This window comes from Columba livia, chromosome 5 (genome assembly GCF_036013475.1).
Source record: "Columba livia isolate bColLiv1 breed racing homer chromosome 5, bColLiv1.pat.W.v2, whole genome shotgun sequence".
Taxonomy (NCBI): domain Eukaryota; kingdom Metazoa; phylum Chordata; class Aves; order Columbiformes; family Columbidae; genus Columba; species Columba livia.
The window spans coordinates 57,761,244-57,780,305 of record NC_088606.1 but is presented as its reverse complement, the minus strand read 5'-3'; the positions used below and the strand labels follow the sequence as shown (position 1 = coordinate 57,780,305).

The 19,062-nt window shown below is 35.9% G+C and overlaps 1 protein-coding gene across 11 annotated transcripts in view; it reads left to right on the top strand.

Annotated features, from left to right (window-relative positions):
• Positions 1-19,062, top strand: part of SBF2 (SET binding factor 2) — a 269,359-nt gene that overhangs the window by 154,993 nt on the left and 95,304 nt on the right. For 10 of the 11 annotated variants that reach the window (XM_065066151.1, XM_065066154.1, XM_065066159.1 and 7 more), the window contains exons 9-16: positions 49-162; positions 991-1,068; positions 2,964-3,077; positions 3,574-3,702; positions 4,410-4,508; positions 8,873-9,077; positions 11,155-11,264; positions 12,749-12,898. In XM_065066151.1, the coding sequence (XP_064922223.1) occupies positions 49-162; positions 991-1,068; positions 2,964-3,077; positions 3,574-3,702; positions 4,410-4,508; positions 8,873-9,077; positions 11,155-11,264; positions 12,749-12,898 (999 nt within the window). The remainder of the gene's footprint in view (positions 1-48; positions 163-990; positions 1,069-2,963; positions 3,078-3,573; positions 3,703-4,409; positions 4,509-8,872; positions 9,078-11,154; positions 11,265-12,748; positions 12,899-19,062) is intronic. The other variant, XM_065066158.1, reaches the window with a different exon arrangement.

The window sequence follows — 19,062 nt, the reverse complement described above, 5'->3', positions numbered from 1 at the left end:
ATGCTTACAGTATTCTCTACTAATAACGTGTTTGTTTGTTCCTTACAGTTAGATGTAATCATAGCAGACCTGGACGGAGGCACAATTAAAATTCCTGAATGTATTCATCTTTCTCAGCTGCCAGAGCCACTGCTACATCAGACTCAAATGGCGCTTTCTCTAGTATGTTTTGATACAAACCCCATTTTTTACTCTCTCGCCTAATTTTAAATTAAAAAAAAAAAAAAACTTCAGTACTAAATTGCTTTCAAACACACTGGAAATATGAGATTTAAAACTATGATTCATGCAAAAATTCCTGGATTTAGAAGCATTTATTATCTGAAGTTAAATATCATCAGTTATTTACTATTAAAATATGTTTTTCACTATTCAAGAGGTAGATAGTGATTTTTTTACTCCCTGATAATGATTTTTTAATAGGAGTTCAACCTCAGTATTTGAGCAGCATTGTTACTATTCAATTTACCTTCTTTTCTGTTTTTATAAATTAATTTCAGTTGTACTTTGTCTTGAAGTTTAACAAATTAATAACCAATTAGTCTTAAAGTTTATTTGTACGATGCCTCTGTATCAATATTCAAGAATTAGGGAATCACCAAAAAAAGTAGATCAGTTTGTGTTTTTACTATCATTGCCATAAGATAGGAAACACTTTATTTGGAGTCTTCTGAACAAATCTTCTCATCTTAAAGAGAAGAATTTTCTGTCTGTTGATCTGGTGCAGATGAATCAGCTCTAGAATCCCTAACTGTATTGACTTGCTTCATTGACTGTAATAGGAGTTTTTGATAACTAGCTCACTTACAGAATCCCGAAGCTGAGAAGTTAATCTGACCTTTATTTCCATATAATCTCCATTATTTAATTCAATCTATTATTTGAGGTACTTACTATCAGTGAATATTAATTTGAGAAAGAAGAAAAAAAAAGTAATTTATCCTTTCCTCAGCAAAATGAGGGAAAAAATTTGTTTAACAAATTCTCTAGGTTTTGCATCCTGATTTGGAAACAGCAGATTATGCATTCCCTCCCCCACGAACAGCTTTATCACACTCAAAAATGCTGGTAAGATTTCTGTGTTATGTCTGACTTTCTTAAGTAGAGAACTGTTGAAATTTTAGAGTAAATTTCTTTTAAGAATTTCTGTTTTGTGTTTTCTTTTCCATATCCATATTCTTTATAATGTTATTGGTGGAGCAAAGAAATGCCATTGGACTTTGCATTTTGCCCTCTAATAGCATTCTGATGGGTTAGAAGCTTTTATAAACATATTTGTATTAATATAGAAGCACCTTATTTTCTTCTAATATTGCTGTCTATTGAGTTAAATCTGTGTCTTCTCTGTTTCATACACCAGTAAAGCTGCAGAATTTTACATGACTGGGCAAACTGATCTTTTTGTGTGTTAATGTAAATGTCAAAATTAAGTTATCTTGTAGACACCTTCCACTCCCTTCTCGCCCCAAAAAAAGGTTCAGAAACATTAAAAATGTCATTCAAGATCCAGATTTTTAGAGTAAAAATGCATAAAGATAGGAGTGGTAGCTCTAGCAACAGAACATAAAGTCGCTGCTTTTACAGTAATAATGATAATTATTATACATTGTATGCTTGGACATCTTGAGAAAGGAGTTATATGTGTTTTAGCCATACATGGTTAAATGGCTTTAATGAACCTCAACCTGAATGAAACAATATACAATTTGCTGTACTAAAAAAATTCTGTAGAGTGTTTTCTACTAAAATCTAGATAATTTAGATTAAAATAGTTGGAAACCATAATAACAAGCATTTGGTAAAACTGCTGGTTTTAGTTTGTAAGAGTGTCTAGAATTGAACTCCAAAAGCCAATTCAAGTTAAGAACACAGGTTGGGTTTTTTGTGTAGGTGTATTTGAAAACATAAAACTTTTAAAGTAGTACAATAAATTTGTTGTTCTTATTTCTTACTTTAAGATTACTTTTTTCATTGCTGAAGACAAGAAATGTTATCCAGATTTCATTTAAAATAATGAGAGAATTAATCTAAGATCTCACTTTGATTGCGAAGTTACAAATTAAGATAATTTTGTGTCAATAATTTTGTCAGGGTACAAATGCACCTGTTAAAATCCCAGAGAGCAGCCTGGACACAAAAAAATGAGAATGATCTCTCAGTGAAGTGGACCCTTAGAAAATAAAGTTAAAAACAGAATAACATGAATCATTTCCCAATGAGGAATAAGCAGACATCTAGAAAAATATTCCAATAGGATGGCTTTATAGAATCTTATATATACCTAAATTTATTTCTTTTAAAAAAAATATTACAAGCTTTAACTTGTTTAGGTCACATTCACTTGTTGATTAGCTGATCGGCTGTTTACCCGAGTAGTTTGTCAATGTTCTTTGCTGCTTATAACTTTTAGAGTTTGTTTAAAAAGTCCTTTGCGACACCATAAAAACGGAGGTGATATAACAATGTTTAGGACCTCAGGTTTTAGCCACGGCTGGCAACTCCAGCTTGGGCTCCTGTGTTCCCCGCTGCCCCCGCCTGTGCTGGTGGCTCCGCTTGTGTAGTGCTGCAGAGCCACACTTATTTCAGGGAATAAATCCGGGCTAAAATACCCCTTTTACTCAGCATTGGTTTCCCCTCACAGCAGTTCCATTGTGGGGTTCATCACATAATCACCCCGACAGTGACACTTGCGCTGCCAGGGGCTGTTGTGCAGACATAGAAAAGAGCAGTAGGAGAAAGCGGGTGCATATGTGCTACATCTGTCCTTGCTGTCTGCGGACGGGCCAGGGAAACTGCAGCCGCACCTAAAACAACTTTGTACGTGTACAAGTGTCTCCACCTCTGTGCTGCACTGCAGCATTGTTTGATAAATTTGTAGGCGTTGCTCAGATAGCTTTATACAAAGTGTGGAAAAGTTTAGGATACAAAAATGTTTTGACAGCGTATTCAATTGCTGCTTGCAGGATAAAGAAGTGCGAGCAATCTTCCTTAGGCTATTTGCACAACTTTTCCAAGGATATCGGTCGTGTCTTCAGCTGATCAGAATTCATGCTGAACCAGTAATTCATTTCCATAAGGTAAACGAGAAGCAGTTATGTATTTTTAGTTAGTATTTATTATTCCCATGAGCTTGCCTTTAAACAAGTATTAAAGTTGAAAAAAATAAAATAATCTGCATGTGATAAACATATCATTTTGACATTGCACTGTACCAATGCACTTTAGTGGAACTAATTGCGGAGTCAGTGATGAAATATGGAACAAAGTTAACATTAAAATTTAATACAAAGAAACATTTGAATAATCATTAAAGATTTTGAAAACGTATATGTAACTAGAAGGCAATACTTGAAAGTACTAGTTTTCTTTTACCTGTGACATTTATTAAATGTGTGCATCAGACTTCCTGTAACATCGCTCCTGGATTTAGGTATAAAAAGGTAATATACAAGATTTAGTTAGAAAGTACCACGTAATAGTACAAATTGGTGAAAATGTTTAACTCCTAGTACATAAATAGTTGCTTGTAGTTTTAATACTGATAAAATACGTGCTTTTTCCCCTCTATCGCAGGCAGCTTTCTTGGGGCAGCGAGGCTTACTTGAGAATGACTTTCTGACCAAAGTTCTCAATGGAATGGCGTTTGCTGGTTTTGTGTCGGAGCGGGGTCCTCCTTTCAGAGCCTGTGATCTTTTTGATGAGGTGAAGACTATTTCTGTATTCCCAAGTAAAATAAAATGTACCTATGATATGTGAAACGCTATTGAAATACTTCTGAATCCTCACTGTTTATTGTATAAAGTTTATACTAACCTTCGCAATTCTTGTTTTCTTCTAAGCGTACATTTCTAGCTTCCTTCATAAAATTATGCCCTGCTCATATAAATCATGGTAATGCTGTTCCTATTGTCAGGAACTTCATAGTGCATCACATGTGCTAGCACAGAGTTTTTTTGAGTGATTTAATTATATTCTTAAAAATATTGAAAAAGTGATTGAAAAATATTGAATTAAATACATATACAACAATATAAATAGAGACAAATACTGTTTTCTTTTAACAGGTAATGCTGTATTTTTACTATGCTGGCTTTTATTTGTATATAGAGTACAAATAGAATTTGGTATTCTGCATAGTAGTAGTATATATAAGAAATATGGATCATGGTATTAGAAATGTTAACAGAATGTTTTAGTTATGTAGGACTTCCTGCATTACGTAGGACTATAAAACCTGGTAACAGAAGCTCTGTAAGAAACAATGTGACATTGCACGTTTTTGAATGTTTGATTTTCTTTGCTCAGTTTCAATTTAAAATTAACATTTCATAACTGAAATAGGAAGGAAATTACTTTTAGTTGAATTATAAACATTTGTATTCTTTTTTTTTTTCTTTATTTTTTTAAAGTTGGTAGCCTTCGAAGTTGAAAGAATTAAAGCTGAGGAAGGTAATCCACCCAAAATGATAAAGCATGTTAGAGAACTTGCAGAACAGCTCTTCAAAAATGTAAGTTTACTATACCTGCTGCACTTCTAGAGTCAGGATAGTACATTGAAAATTCTTACTGCTGAGATTGATCTAGTATCTGAAAATGGAAATGACTGTGGTAGTCATCATCTGCATTATGACAAAATACTTTGGAACTTTAAGTGTCACCTATTTTATACATTTGAAGGAAGTTACATATACCAATATTGATTTATTAATGCTAATATTGATTTACCTATTAACTATTGCGACTTAACATTCTGTTTTCTTAGTGTGTCTTCACATAATGTATATAAACAATTATTTTCTCGGCTTCAACCTGTCCTTACCAAATACATCTCTTGCCTCTCAATGTTTTCCCATATGAAAACTGTACATCGCTTTTGCCATAACGTATACTTTAAGCAGCTCTTTCCTGCTTCACAACCCAGTCCCTGTGGCTTGTGTGCTCAGCAAGAACTGTTTCATTTCTTACAGGCCATTTCTTAGACTCTTTAGGTTTCCTAGAATACCATTTCCAGTTTCGTTCTTGCCTTCCTTTGTGTTGTGTGGTGCTTTTGTAAAGTGTCTTATCGTTCCATTAGCTGGGATTTTATTTTGTTTATTACTTTTTCTTTTTGACATCAGCTAATCTCCCCCTCACACTTCCTGGTGTTGTTCAGACTCCACAGAGCAGTATCTATTATGCAGTCAGCTGACACCTTTATCTCCCTTTCTTTTCTATATCCCAGTTCCCCAAAGCTATGATTTACATCTACAGTTCTATTAAAATATCACCAGAGTTACTAAGTACTGCTACCTTCCAGGGTGTTTTGGCAGAGAGGTGGGGAGAGAGGCGCTTTGGGTTGTGTGTGTCTTTTTTTTTTTTCCAAAATCATTTGCCTTTAAGCATTTTGTCACTGTCAGTGCAGTCTTTGGGATAAATTTAGTATCTTTTTCAATGGGAAATGCAAAACTTTATAACCAGTGCGTTCAGCAAACTTTCGTGTCAGTAGATTTTGGATGGAAAAATACATCTATGGATTTTAAGTAAATGGAATATGTGAATAGTAAGGTGTGTGAATTTGGTTAGTCTGGCTTTAGTGTTGTCCTTCTCTGCAGAATTTGTGTCTGTCTGCAGACACACTAACTCCATCTGTCTTCTGAAATTGCCAAGTGACATTAATACACATTTTAATCTATTTCATTGATGGAAGACATTAGAAAAGAGAGCAAATACATCCTTGTGGACTAAAACCAATTTGCATTAAAAATGCGTGTAAAATGTTGTCTCTTGTCCATACGTGGTGTAGTGTACTTATTTGAGTATCTTAACACTGACATCCTTGCACTGACACTTCAGACTTACGATGAGAGAATGGATCTTGTGGAAAATGAAGAGAAACATCAGGCATCAGAATTTTTGTTATACAAGTTCATTTAATCCATGAGATTTCATCTGTAAAAAAATAATATTTATTCCATGGTATACCTATGATCATATAGCAGGCTCTTAATGACAGGTAATCTATTATGAGCTAAAATTAGGTTATTGGAAATAAAAACTTCCGAATGAATATTAAATTCTCTGCTGCCGTTTTAATAGTGGTGCTGTATACAGCAATGTGCATTTTCCAAATTCAGGTCTGACTTTCAGGTTAACACTGTCAGAAGATACAGTTGACAGTCCTGTGACATACAGGACTGTTAATTTCATTAGAAAGTCAATGAGCAATATTAAAGTGATCTAATCTGATTCTTTTTCATCAGATGGCAGAGATGACTGAATTCAAATTTGGGGAAGATACAGTAGAAAAGATGAGGAATGTTGCACTAAAGTTTCTTTAAAATAAGTCTCTTTTGATTTCCCCAAGAGCTAGGGCTGCAATGTTATAAACATAGGATTATTGTGGTACTATCCCATAAATATGGGAAGTTGCTGTGAACAACCTAATTGTTCTTATGATACTAAATTACTCCAAAGGAAATGGTGAACATTTGTGTTTGTTTTCTAGTAGATATAGATCCTTTTTAGAATGAAAGAGCCTATAAAGCATAAGTGAATGTGCATATGTGCAACTTTTTGCTTACATCATTTCTTAAAATTGGTGTCAAAACTAGCTGATGTTACTGTTTTCTTATGTTGAGATTTATTTATACCATTGTGATTGACCTGCTACTTCACTACCACTAAGTCAATGACTTAGTGTATTTAAAAGTCAGATTTTTAGCACTTATGCATACAACTGTCTGAATAAAGCACTGTGATGAGTAACATCGCTTCTGTAAGTTATGCCTAGAGCTGCCTGATTTTAAACTCAATGCATGACATATTTTGACATCTTGTTCCACAGTTTAAATAGTCATCATACTGTAGCTGTGACAGTCTAGATAAATATCAGAAACAAGGTTTCTTAGGGAGAGATAATGTTTGTATTAGTGTAGCTGGTACAAGTGGAAAATCTAGGCAAGTTTTTGGCATGTACTGCTTCAGTAGTTGAAGACATTAGACCTACGTTCCTAATAGCATATGCAGCTGGGATTAGGTTTGTGATGGCCAAGATTAAAGTAACTCTTTCTGTATCTTTCCTCTGGATCTCTCTTCTCCATGAAATGGAACGTGGAATAGTTACTCTCCCTTTCTGGCTTTTTCTGCTATATGTCATCTGTTAGCCTCTGCTGAAATTATGTTCCCTTTCTCTGCCTTGCTTCTCCTGGCATCTGCTGCTCTTATCCCCCAACTAGATTTTTGGCTTGTTTCATTAAACTTTCCTCTGCAGAGAATTTGTACAGCTAAGTAGCCTGGTTTGTTTTGAACTGCTATTTCTCAAGTTGATGCATTTGATCTCCTTGTTGTTTTTTGCTCCCCTAAATGAAAGTATCAAACTAGCTCCTGTTCACAAGTTTTATTGCAAGCTGGTTGTGCTTGTACAACAGAAACTGATTGAGTAGCGCTCTTTGGCAGTGGTACATAGCCCTACATAAGTGACAGCGTAGAGTCAAATTGGAAAACAATCAATCCAAACATGATTAATGGTAACCCCTGGTATCTGAATGAACAGACGAAAATATCCTGTTTTGTTTGATTGATTGTTACACTTCTCAAAGTGTGAGATGTGATCCTGTGAACAATCGTAGGATCCTTGTATAACATGTAGATCTCAGCTATATTTTGAAAAAGGTACATCATGAAGCCAGAGAAAAACCCAAACAAAGAGGAGAAATTATTAACCATTTGAGAAAAAAAATGAAAGGCAATGGTGAATTTTCATATCTTGCTGAAATCAGTGTGGGGGCAGTTGAATCAAACTTAGTGTTTTGTGATGTACATGAGCTTTCTGGTTGCTGAACACAAGGGGCAGAAGGTGGGTCACTGCTACTGCATCTGCTGTTGATGAACGCCCACAGAGCTGACCTACACACAGCAAGTCTTCAAATATCCCTCTGACACTCACATCTCTCTTGTATGGGACAGGGCGTATTTTGCTAATATCTTCAGTACATCAGTATTGCGTGGTAATATTGAAATCATGACAAATATAATATTTACGTGGTAGCAGGTGCAGCAATTATTTTTGCAAAACAAATAAGTCAGTGTTCTGCAATGTCAAACTGATTTTTAATGTTTAAATTCTGAAGAGCCTTTCTTGGGGGCTGCTTATTACATCTTCTTTTAAAGTGAAAGAAACGAAGACTGTAGAGGAGTGAGTGAAAAATCATTGTAGGCAAACATTTATTTTCACAGTGTTAATAAGTCTTTTCTATCCTTTGAGATGACTGCAGAATCTCATGTGACATCTTCTTTTTATTGTCCTTGTAGTTAAGGCCATTCATTTATTCTATTTGATCACTGCTATTAACTTTTTTTCATTTTTTTTAGTGCAAAGTGAGCTGTGTAACAAATCTTTATGGGACATACAGAAGATAGAGAATTGGTCCTTAATGAGGGAAGCCATAGTTTGATATAACATGGTACAAAAATGAATTTTCGCTTTGTAATCTTAATCAAGATAAGAATATATCTTAGTACTCTGTGAAGAGATTGTATGTTTTACTATGCTTCAACCCTTTCTCTCATGAAGAGGTTGATTGTCTAACTAATTTCTATTCAAGTCTTAAATATTCATTAAGCTGCATAAAATCAACACAAGCAGTGATTTTTTTTTTCTCTCTTTTTGAATTTCACATGTTGACAAAAATAATTTTATAAAAGCCTTTAACAAACTTGCAAGTATTACAGGTAATGAATCGCGGATGATATGAATATGAAATATTCAGCTGCATTAGATACTTGGCTTCTTAATCTGTCAGGTATGACAGGTATACAGAGCAGCAATAAAATCGGATGAGACAGATGGTAACACTGCATAACACATGTGTAACCTTTCGCTTCCGACCTGCAGGAGAATCCCAATCCTCACATAGCATTCCAGAAAGTGCCGCGGCCCACAGAGGGCTCCCACCTGCGTGTCCACATCCTCCCTTTTCCCCGAATCAACGAGGCCCGGGTCCAGGAGCTGCTCCAGGAAGGTCTCGCAAGGGGCCAGGGTGCCCCCCCTGCCACCCGCGGGGACAAGAAGTGTGTCGTCCCAGCAGGTCCCCCTGTCGGTATGTTTATTTGTTCCCCGACTTACCGGTTTGTCATCCTGTCTCATGAGTTGAATATATAATTAGCATGGCTGGAATGTGTTACTCCCAATTTATATTAAGACGGTGTTTTTAGTGATCACAGTAAGCTTTAGGACATAGACTTACCTGTTTGTCTGTGCAATTTTAAAAGCCCTTTTGCATCAGCCATTACTAAGAAGTCAAACATCCAGGGTGTGAGTGACATAATCACTAACACAAAAAAGGATTTGATATGAGTTAAATTGAACTATTAAGTTAGAAACTGTCTACTCATCTAGGTCTGATGAATATCACCATAGGTTACTTGTAGGACTAGCTGAACCAAGCTTTGAGCTGTTAGGGTTTCTCCTTTGACACTAGTGCAAGTCATGTAAATTACTGGAAAAAGACAAGGAGCAAACACAGCATCTGTCTCAAAATAAATGTACCGATATATATATACACCTATATTTAAATATAAAGAACAGATGTAGACATTGTAGACATTAATTTGGGGATTATAATGATCATAGGGCAAACATGACCCAACTATATCAGCTATTGCAAAAAAGACAAACATCTTAGTAGGATGTATAAACAGGAGTACAGTCAGTGAACCCCGTGGAGAAATCCTTTCATGGTGCTCAGTAAGACCTCAGCTGGACGGCTTGTATCCATTTTTGGACACTGGAAGACTGTCTCTGGTTTTGATTCTGTTGGAGGGAGTCCAGAAGAAAGCAATAAGGATGACCAGCGGTCTGGAGAATGTGACCTACAAGGAAAGATGGGGAGTTGTTTAGACTGAAAAAGAGAAGACTGAGGGAACACATAATAGCAGTCTTCAGTTACATAAGAGCCTGCTAAAAAAGGAAAGGGAATAATCTGTAGTGATAAGAAATAATGAGTGTAATGGCACCACAAAAGTAGAGTTATTTGTCAGGAAAAACTTGGCAAAATGAGGATTGTGAGGCAGTTGAATGGATTTCTTGTGAAGCCATGGAGTCTTTTTTATCACAGAACTTTGGGAACATATTAGACAAACATGAGAAATAACATAAATACAGCTGATCCTGTCAGGGACAGGAGAATGAACTTGCTGGCCTCTTGAGGCCCCTTCCAGCCTTCTTTGTCTTTGGGTTTATGTAAGAAGAGGATAAAATCTCTTCACCTTGCCTTTACTGTTGACTATGTCATTGAATCTGTTGCTTATAGAAAATTTAAAAGGTATGTGCTTGCCTTCTCTTGTCTTTCTTTAAAAGTCTAGGTGCAAGAGAAGGTTTTCTTTCTTAATATGTTATTTTTTTTGTCAAAGTTTGGTTTGGTTTTTTTGTTGTTGCTGTTGTTTGTTTGATTTTGTTTGGTTGGTTGGTTTACCAATGAACAGCTTTCAACACTCATACTCCCTGCTGCCCTGTGTGTCAGAATCCTTGGATATTAGCAGCTCATTATCTATAGAAAGGGCATATTCTGCATTTATATTCTATTACTTGACACCAAAGAGAAAAAGAGAATGTTAATTCTTCCGTTCTGAATTTTCTTGAGAATTCAGAGTTAAACACTGCATTAAGAAAATAATCTTTAGAACTCAGCAAACTGGAATCTAGATAAGAGAACAGGTTTCTCAGGTTCTACACCATGTCATGGAATTCTTGGCATGAACAATGAATTCTTTAGGAAAAAATAGTTATCTACTGCTACCAAGTATGCAAGGCTACATAGTTCACTGCAGAACACACACACATATATGTATTTTATTAGTTTGTATTTACTTATATATTTCATTAGTATGTTAGAGACTGGAATCTCTTCGTGCCTGTATGAGACAATTGGAACAAGTAGTAAAGAGAATCAGCTGCTCTAGTTAAAATTGAGAGCACTCTTTTTCTTCAGATAGTGTAGGAAAACTAAAGATTTAGGATCTTATGTTCTCATCTGTATGTGCCTACTAATGGTATTTGCTTAACAGAACAAAATGGAGGGCACATTGTTTTTATTTTTTTTAAAATAACTTTCTGATATTCTTTGTGGCTTTGGCAGAGACGTTTTACAGATGTATACTCTTGTTTTTCTCTGTTAGTTTCCATAATGGAAAAAGGAAGCACAGTTTTCAACAGTGCACAAAGGCTGGAAGTTGTTAGAAACTGCGTCTCATTCATTTTTGAAAACAAATTTTTGGAGACTGAAAAGGTAATAAAATGAAATTTTAACTTTCCCAAATAAGCCTCCCTTCTGTTAATGGGCAAATGAAGACTGACCTTGTCACAAAATACATTTCTAAATCTTCTTTCAAATACTAATGTTTATTTTAACCATTTAAATGAATGAACTAAGCAATAAAACTAATGACCTAAATGAAATACTGTGTGTAATACGAAGTTAATGGTTTTGAAAACCTGTTTGCAATACTATGTGGGTGAGTTGATGCCCTTTTTGCTAATTCATATTATCATTATAAATAGAATTGTCTGCATGATTTCTTTTTTAAAGGGGTATATGTTGGTCTAGCGCTAGTGATTAGGAGGAATGTAAACACAAAACATGCATAGACATTTCAGTGTTTGTCAGCCAATGCTCTTTTGAAATTTTCAATACAGTAAATTTTGCTGGTTTTAAGAATCAATCATTGGATAAAACTCGGAGGTTAATGTAAATATCCAGCATGTCCATCTTCAGTAAAATGCACTTGTGACTTGTCATCCTTGACATTCGATTTTTTCACATTAAGAAGTCGCTGGGTTTTGTAGATTCTGTCCATAGAGGTTTCAGTCATTGATTCTAGAATGATCATTCAAACTTGCACTCCAATCTAATTCTACAAATGAAAGTGAATGTAAAATTATTTTAAGAAAATTGTATTTCTTGGAAAACTGTCACTCTGACCTGTGCAGCTCAAGATAGAAAATGAGTATTTCTTGATTTACGAGTTATGTTATGGAAGTGCATATGGAAAAAGTCCTAATAAAATGCGTGGCTCTTTTTATAGAGTTTTGATGCAAGTGTAGCCCAGTAGTTTATAACCTCTTTCAACTTAAAGACACTTGGAAAATTTCAGTATTTTGTCCACCTGCATGGCAAATTTGTTCTTAGGCAACAGGCTGCCTTTTCTTATTTATCTGTTACCACACGTTAAATCTCGTCTAAAGGGCCACACCTGATAATCACTCGTGTAGCACTTGCTGCCTCTTTAACACGTTGGCACTATTGGCATCTTTACCAGTATTGGCACTGCTTTAGGGTAAACTGCGTAACAGCCTTGTGGCGGGTTGCTATGCGAGGTATGCTGCTTCTAACGCCGTTTGTCAGGCACTACTTGTCAAAAACCACACTGGTTGGCCTTGATAGCCAACTCGAGACCTGGTGCTTTCATACACAATAATTCATGTCTGATTTCACATCCGTTCAATGTCAGTATTCAGTCACTTCTATTTACAGATGTAGGTGAGAAATGCTGTTTAATGCATTTGAAAAAAGCACGAGAAAAATGAAACGCTTAATGACTCAAGCAAGATCAAACATTGCACAAATGTTTGATATTCAAGCTAATGTGTAATTTCCGAAGTTATCATTTACTGTATTGTCACTTGCAGTTTCTTAGTAAAGAATTAATGATATTCAATGTGAATAGTGCCATTTAATTTCATTTTCATAAAGTTGGGTTTTCTTGTCTCCAGACCCTGCCGGCAGCTCTGCGAGCCCTGAAAGGAAAGGCAGCTCGGCACTGCCTGACGCAGGAGTTAGGCCTGCACGTTAAACAAAATCGAGCAATACTGGACCATCAGCAGTTCGACTACATTGTGCGAATGATGAATTGTGCTTTGCAGGTACAGTATTTGAAGATTTTGTTCTTTGGTTGTCTTTGTTCTGTTACTATGATAAGCAAAAAATTGTTTGGAGTGACATGGAAAAGCAAAATAATTACATTATAGGACCATGTACTGCAATGATGTTGCAGATGCTACTTGACAGTGGATTTAAGACACTTCATTGAAAGGATCAAGGAAAAAATGTTCAGGTCTATACAGATCTGTCTGATAAGAAAAACAGAAAACCATTCCCATTATTAATAATTTGTAGTAATCTAGTTCGGTAAGTATTCAAATGATTTATTTTAATGGCTTTAAGTACTTTTTCAATGAACAGTTGTTAGCTTTTCCAGAAAATTTTCAACTCTGAGTTCCTAAAATTTGTATTACCCACTTCTCAGTTAAAAAAACAAAGAGTTTGTCCTCTTTATCATCAAAAGTGTGAAAATACTTCAGGTAGAAAGCGCTCTTTCTGCTTGCACGGTTCATGGTGGTAGTTCTGCTTTCCACAGTGACATCTTAGTTTGTCAGACTCACTGAAGGTTTTTTGCAGTCCATCAACTAAGTTATTCTACTGATTAATTAAATAATTTGGTGCTAAATAATAGTCAACATACAGCAACAGCTACCTATGAGAGTAAAATATGTGGATGACTTCTTTGACTTTTATTTGAGTAATTGTTCTGGTTGAGCTTTACTTGTTGGCAGTCCATGTCAGAAATATTTTATGGACATCTATGTTTTCAGTCTGATATGTGAGAATGTAGTAGTATTTTTAAAAATTGGAATGTGATCACATGTGGTTGTATTTTGCCTCCTATTGCCCCTAAGTATTGTATCAAATGAGAGATTTGATTGAGACATTGATATTTTAACCCCACTCTCTTCTAATTGAAAACCAGCTGAAGTTATTTTGCAGCAGTTTGTTGACCCGTGTTTTTAGAAAGTTGTGTGCTAAATACAGCTTTCACTTGAGTATAGAAATAAAGTAACATTGACTGAGCAAATGCTACCTCAGGTCACCATCAAATGTAAGTTTTGTTGTCTGTTTTATTTGTTTATTCAGAGTAGATATTTTTCTGTCGTTTGGAACAAAATTCAGCTTTGTCTGAGTACTGGTCTTTGGTGTAAGATTACATACAGGTAGCAGATGAAAACTGAAGTTGGCTGGCTAAAATTGCACAGTATGTGCTAGAGTGTGCTTTCTTGGCACAGGCATTGGCCTTTTATGAGCTCTAAATTTAGACTGAGAGTTGTGAGAAAAATGGATGTTGCCTGTGAAACTGTATTTCTCTGCCCAAAATCATGACCAGTGGAATACTGCACCTGTTGCTTATTCCAGGTTAGAAATTTTCTTTCAAACCAGAAAACAGAATTGTCCACGTGTGCCACAGATTTTACTCCCACTTTTATGATTTATCCTGGGGAAAAAAAAAATTAAGATGTCCAACAGTTGGAATGGAATACAAATCCCCTTTATTTGCCATATCTTATTACAAAACAGATGGCAGAAGAAAGTGGTGTGTTGGGGAAATTTCCTTTGCTGAGGAAAGAAATACTGACATCACCTTTTAAAAGAGCAATAAAATCCAGTTTTTCTCCAGGGGATTTTCCAGTTTTTCCCAGGGATTTGAAGATCCCTGGGACCTTAATGTTTATAGAAATAAATATGTCTGAAGTCTTACAGAAATTAAAATAGAATGTTACTTTTCTCAATAAAGCTAGCAAATCATGCAGAGAAATCACATCAAGTAAGGAGGCACAGTTTTTAAGTTGTTTTTTTTCCCCCCGATAGTATGTTCATTACTGTTTGTCAGGAAGTACGGAAACATCTGAACTCCTGACACTGGGCAGCTAGTTAGGAGCAAGTATTTAGTTCATCTACTTTTATGACATATGAAATTATTTATTGAGATAAAAGCATGATTTATAATTTGTCTGTGCACTTGGTTCAACTGTATTATGTGGAATGATGTGTACATTGTGACATTTTGGAGCTTCCTTGTATTGGTTCAACAAAAAAATACATTATTAAGACCTTAGTTGTTTGCCCTTGCTGTGGTGGGACTCAGCGAGTCAGCATTTTGCTGCAGGGACATGAGCTCTGTTAGCTGCAGGTCATAAGACCAAGCAATTCAAGTAGTGTCTGTTAAAAAGATACAAAAATCTAATTTAAGAAATGTGCCCTTAACTGGAGATGTATTCAAGCTTTAGGAATATACCACATTAATTATGATGGAATTTTTGGTGGAGGGTTAGATGGCAGCGTTGCTTTGAGACCTTGCTGAACTATTGAGATTGTGGAAGCTGCCTCAGTCGTACCACCGGACATCTTGTCTCAGATTTTTCTCATAACGCCATTGCCTGTTCTTCTGTAAGAACATTGCCATGGCCAGGAGGCAGGTAGCAGCTGGTACAAAAGCTGAGTGGAAGGGCCGGCCCTGGGCACAGTGGGGAGGTGGGGCAGACCCTGGCGCTCTCCTGTAGGCACTTGGCTTGGGCTGGGCCCTGCATGCAACAAGCCCGGCCTAAGGGTTTTCCCTGGGAAGGACCCGCCTCTGCTGGCTCACGTGCTCACACACAGAGGAAATCCGGTGCCTTTCCAGCCACCAGACCTCTGACCAATCATCTGAATGGGTTTAAACCTTGTGTATTTCAAGAAATGCAGGTTGGCCATTTCTGAAGAATGGCTTTTGAACAATAAACTGTATTATCTGCCTGTACAGAATTCTTTCTCTTTACTGGGAACAGTGCCATATATTACAAGACTGGGAGCATTGCATTCTGCAAGTTTATTGTGGATCCCTCCGTTACTATTCAAGATTTTCTTGATTGTTTAGTGTCGGGTTTTTTTCTTTTAATAGAACATATTATCTTGTTTTACTGGAGTCCATAAAAATAAAGGTCAGATGCTTTTTCAGAGCTTCTGTATACTCATTTTGTAGAGAGCAGTATGTTAACAAAATGCTAGTAGTAATCCCCCCATGTGTATTCTGGCTTGTCTCGTTACATGTGGTATGATGTGTCTGCCACCACAGTGCTTGAGAATAGATTATGGAAGAGGAATAAAATGTTCATACCATTGCTTCAGGTTAATAGCTGTTTTATTTTAGTGAAAAGTTGCTTAGGCTGTACTTCCCCAAGTGTCTGATCTCTAGCCATTTTGCAACTAGGAGGAAGGGAGAGTGGTATTTTACTGGTTTCTCTAGAGGTGGTGAAACTTGGGCTTGCCAGATCTTTGGTGTTTTGTCAGCTGGAGTCCCAGTCCAAGAATGGCTTTCTTTTGAACCATTCTTCTTTATTTACAGTCTGAAGGTAACAGGCAGGACCTCACTGCCAGTTTTTAATAGGCCAATGATCTGTAGACTAGTACAATAATTTCATATTAATCTGCCATATTTAGGAGGTAGGCAGCTGCATGTCAAGCCATGTGGTGGACTTGAGGTGCCTAAAAACCTTATTGTCGTGCTCTAAGTAAGAAATTTTGCCCTGACAAATCATATGCTCCCGCAGACATTTAAATTAGCCCGTGTTACAGTAGTGATTAATATCTGAGATAGCAAAGCAGAAGCAGTATGTTCTGTTCCATATGTCATATAACTAAATTACTGTTAAAAGCCACTGTTGGGAAAGCTTAATATATTGGTTGACAATTTATTCATACAAATAGCACCCTAATGAGAAAAATGTGAAATTATTTCTCTAGAGATTCTTTCTGTTGTGTTTGCTATCTGCTGCTCAAGTTACCTCAGAATAATTTGCAATTTCACATAAATTCCTATTTTTAAAGGTTTTTTTTCCTCTTTTCCATAATGAAATGCTTTGCTCTGACATTGCAGAGAAGACCGCTTAACATTTTTGCAACTAAGTCTATTTTTTTACCAGAGGAACACTTCTTATGTGTAATTATGTTTCCAGCAACACATTGTATTTTTAAGACTTGTTAAGAAATAGAGGCAAAAACCATCTCAAGGCTCAATTTGCATACTTCTCCATTAATTTATGGCAAACAACATGACTTTTCCAGATTTTCAGTAGTCTCTCTGACTTCCCTCTGGCAGCAGCAAGTGAACTCTGCATTTTGAAACATAGTACATATTATACATAGTATTAATACATAGTATTAATTTGTTAACATAGCAGTAAAAGCAAAAAAAGGCCTGAAGATAGTAACTTTTCCCACTGTGTAGGTGGAGAGCACTTGATAATCGGAACCTATTTTTATATTTTAAAAAAACATTCTAAATAATTTGCAATAAATACTTAATAGTAACAGTAAGGCTTCCTAAAATATATATCTTTCTGGGGAAGGATTCTCTTCAGATAGTGCAAGACTGTGAACTTGCTTTATTTGGTGGTTGGAACAGATAAAATTTTTCATTTAAAAAGAAAAACTCCAATGTTGCAGTACAATATTTTCTCTGTAAGATGCTCGTCTAACTGTGTATTAATGCTTTTCTTTGATAAATGTGGGTAAAATTAGAAAACATATGCGCACCAGACATCTTCAGTACTTAAAGTGGGTGGTGGGGATAAGGTGCACAAAACTGTTAAATACATACATTCAAAATTCTGGTCTTTAAACGTAGGAAGGGGGAGGGGAGGTGGAGTCTTTTAATGATATGTTTTAATCTCACAACTTACAAATTCATCAGTGCTGTTTTAGGACCTGGTTTGCTCCAATGTCATGGCTCTGTGAATACGCATGTGTTGTACCAGTAAAACTGGGAGAACATCTTTAAAGGTAGACAAATTATTCAGCAGTTTAGTGCTTTAGATAATTTCTAATAGATCACTAGGGCTTTCCATGGTGGCAATAAGATTATGTCTATCTTTCAAATACACTGAGTATTCTAAAAGTATACTTGTATTATATACTATGAAAAACAACTGTAGGAGGTCTTAGTAGCAACCAGGGCAAAATAAAATATTTAACCTGTATTAGGTTACAACAAAGGTACATCTGGGCCGACATCTGTTCTCCAACAACGGCCAAAAGCAGATGAAAGATAGTCTTGATTATTTTTGCCTCTAGAGTTTTGCTTGTCACTCTTCTGTATCACTTTGGTGTAATAAAGGCCTCTTTCTAGCACTTAATATACAGTCTATTGTGAAACTTCAATATGCAAAATTAAAAACAATGGCATTCTATAAATAATATTGAATTTATTTTTCTTATGCAAATAACTTGTGTATTATATTCTGCCACCAGAAAATGTTTAAACATTGCCAGTCAGTTCTCAGAATTCAGAGGTTTGCAAATAGTGTCCAATAACAAGAAAGATTCTATTACCCCTAAGAGAAAATCAGTCGTGTGTATGTGTCATATGATTCAAATTCTTGGCAATATAAAAGCTAAATGAACTAGCATTTCTCATATTGTATGTTGAAAACTATGTTGCCAAATGTCTTTATTTTGGAGGGTTATAGTCAGTTTCTCTCCTTTCAGACTTTTCTGTCATGGCCTGCCTTTTGTTACTCAGTTTGACTTGTGTTCCTGGCAGTAGAGACTCTCAGAAGTAATGTTTGAACAACAGCACTATTTGAAAACATTTTAAGGTATTTTAAAACATAGAAATTATATTGTAACGAGAAATTATGGGACTTTAACAGAGCCACACTAAATTCTGTTACTCATCGGTTGTTAACAATTTGATCTTTTTCATCCAGTTAGACCTAGTCATGATATTATTTAAGTGAAAGGAAGGAGATTCCAGTGTTTAAGGCTTGGACTTGAAACTTCCAGATTTAATTCTATATAGTACTGCACAGTAGGCGTGTCATAGTTTCTCTCGTCCATGGGTTATTACCCAAACAATGGAAATAACAGTTTTTCCATCCTGCTGACTTTTCAGGGGTCCACCTATAATGTTCTGGACTTAATGAAAGAAGCTGCTGTTTCTGAATCTTTCTGATGGTGTCTCTTTCCCAGGAAATTGCAAGCTACTAGCGTATCATTGTGCGCTCACAGAATTTCTCTGGGAAGAAAGTGGAAGTACACTGTAAAAGATTGTATACCTGATGTTTTTATTTTTTCTTTGCTCTGAGGAACATACTGTTATACTCATCCCATCTCATTGGGTGGCCACACAGTTCAAGAAGAATCCATTCACAGGCCTCTTTTTACAAAATGCAGTTTCTTTCTTTGCGGAATTGCCCGTGTTTGTATGTCACTCAACCTT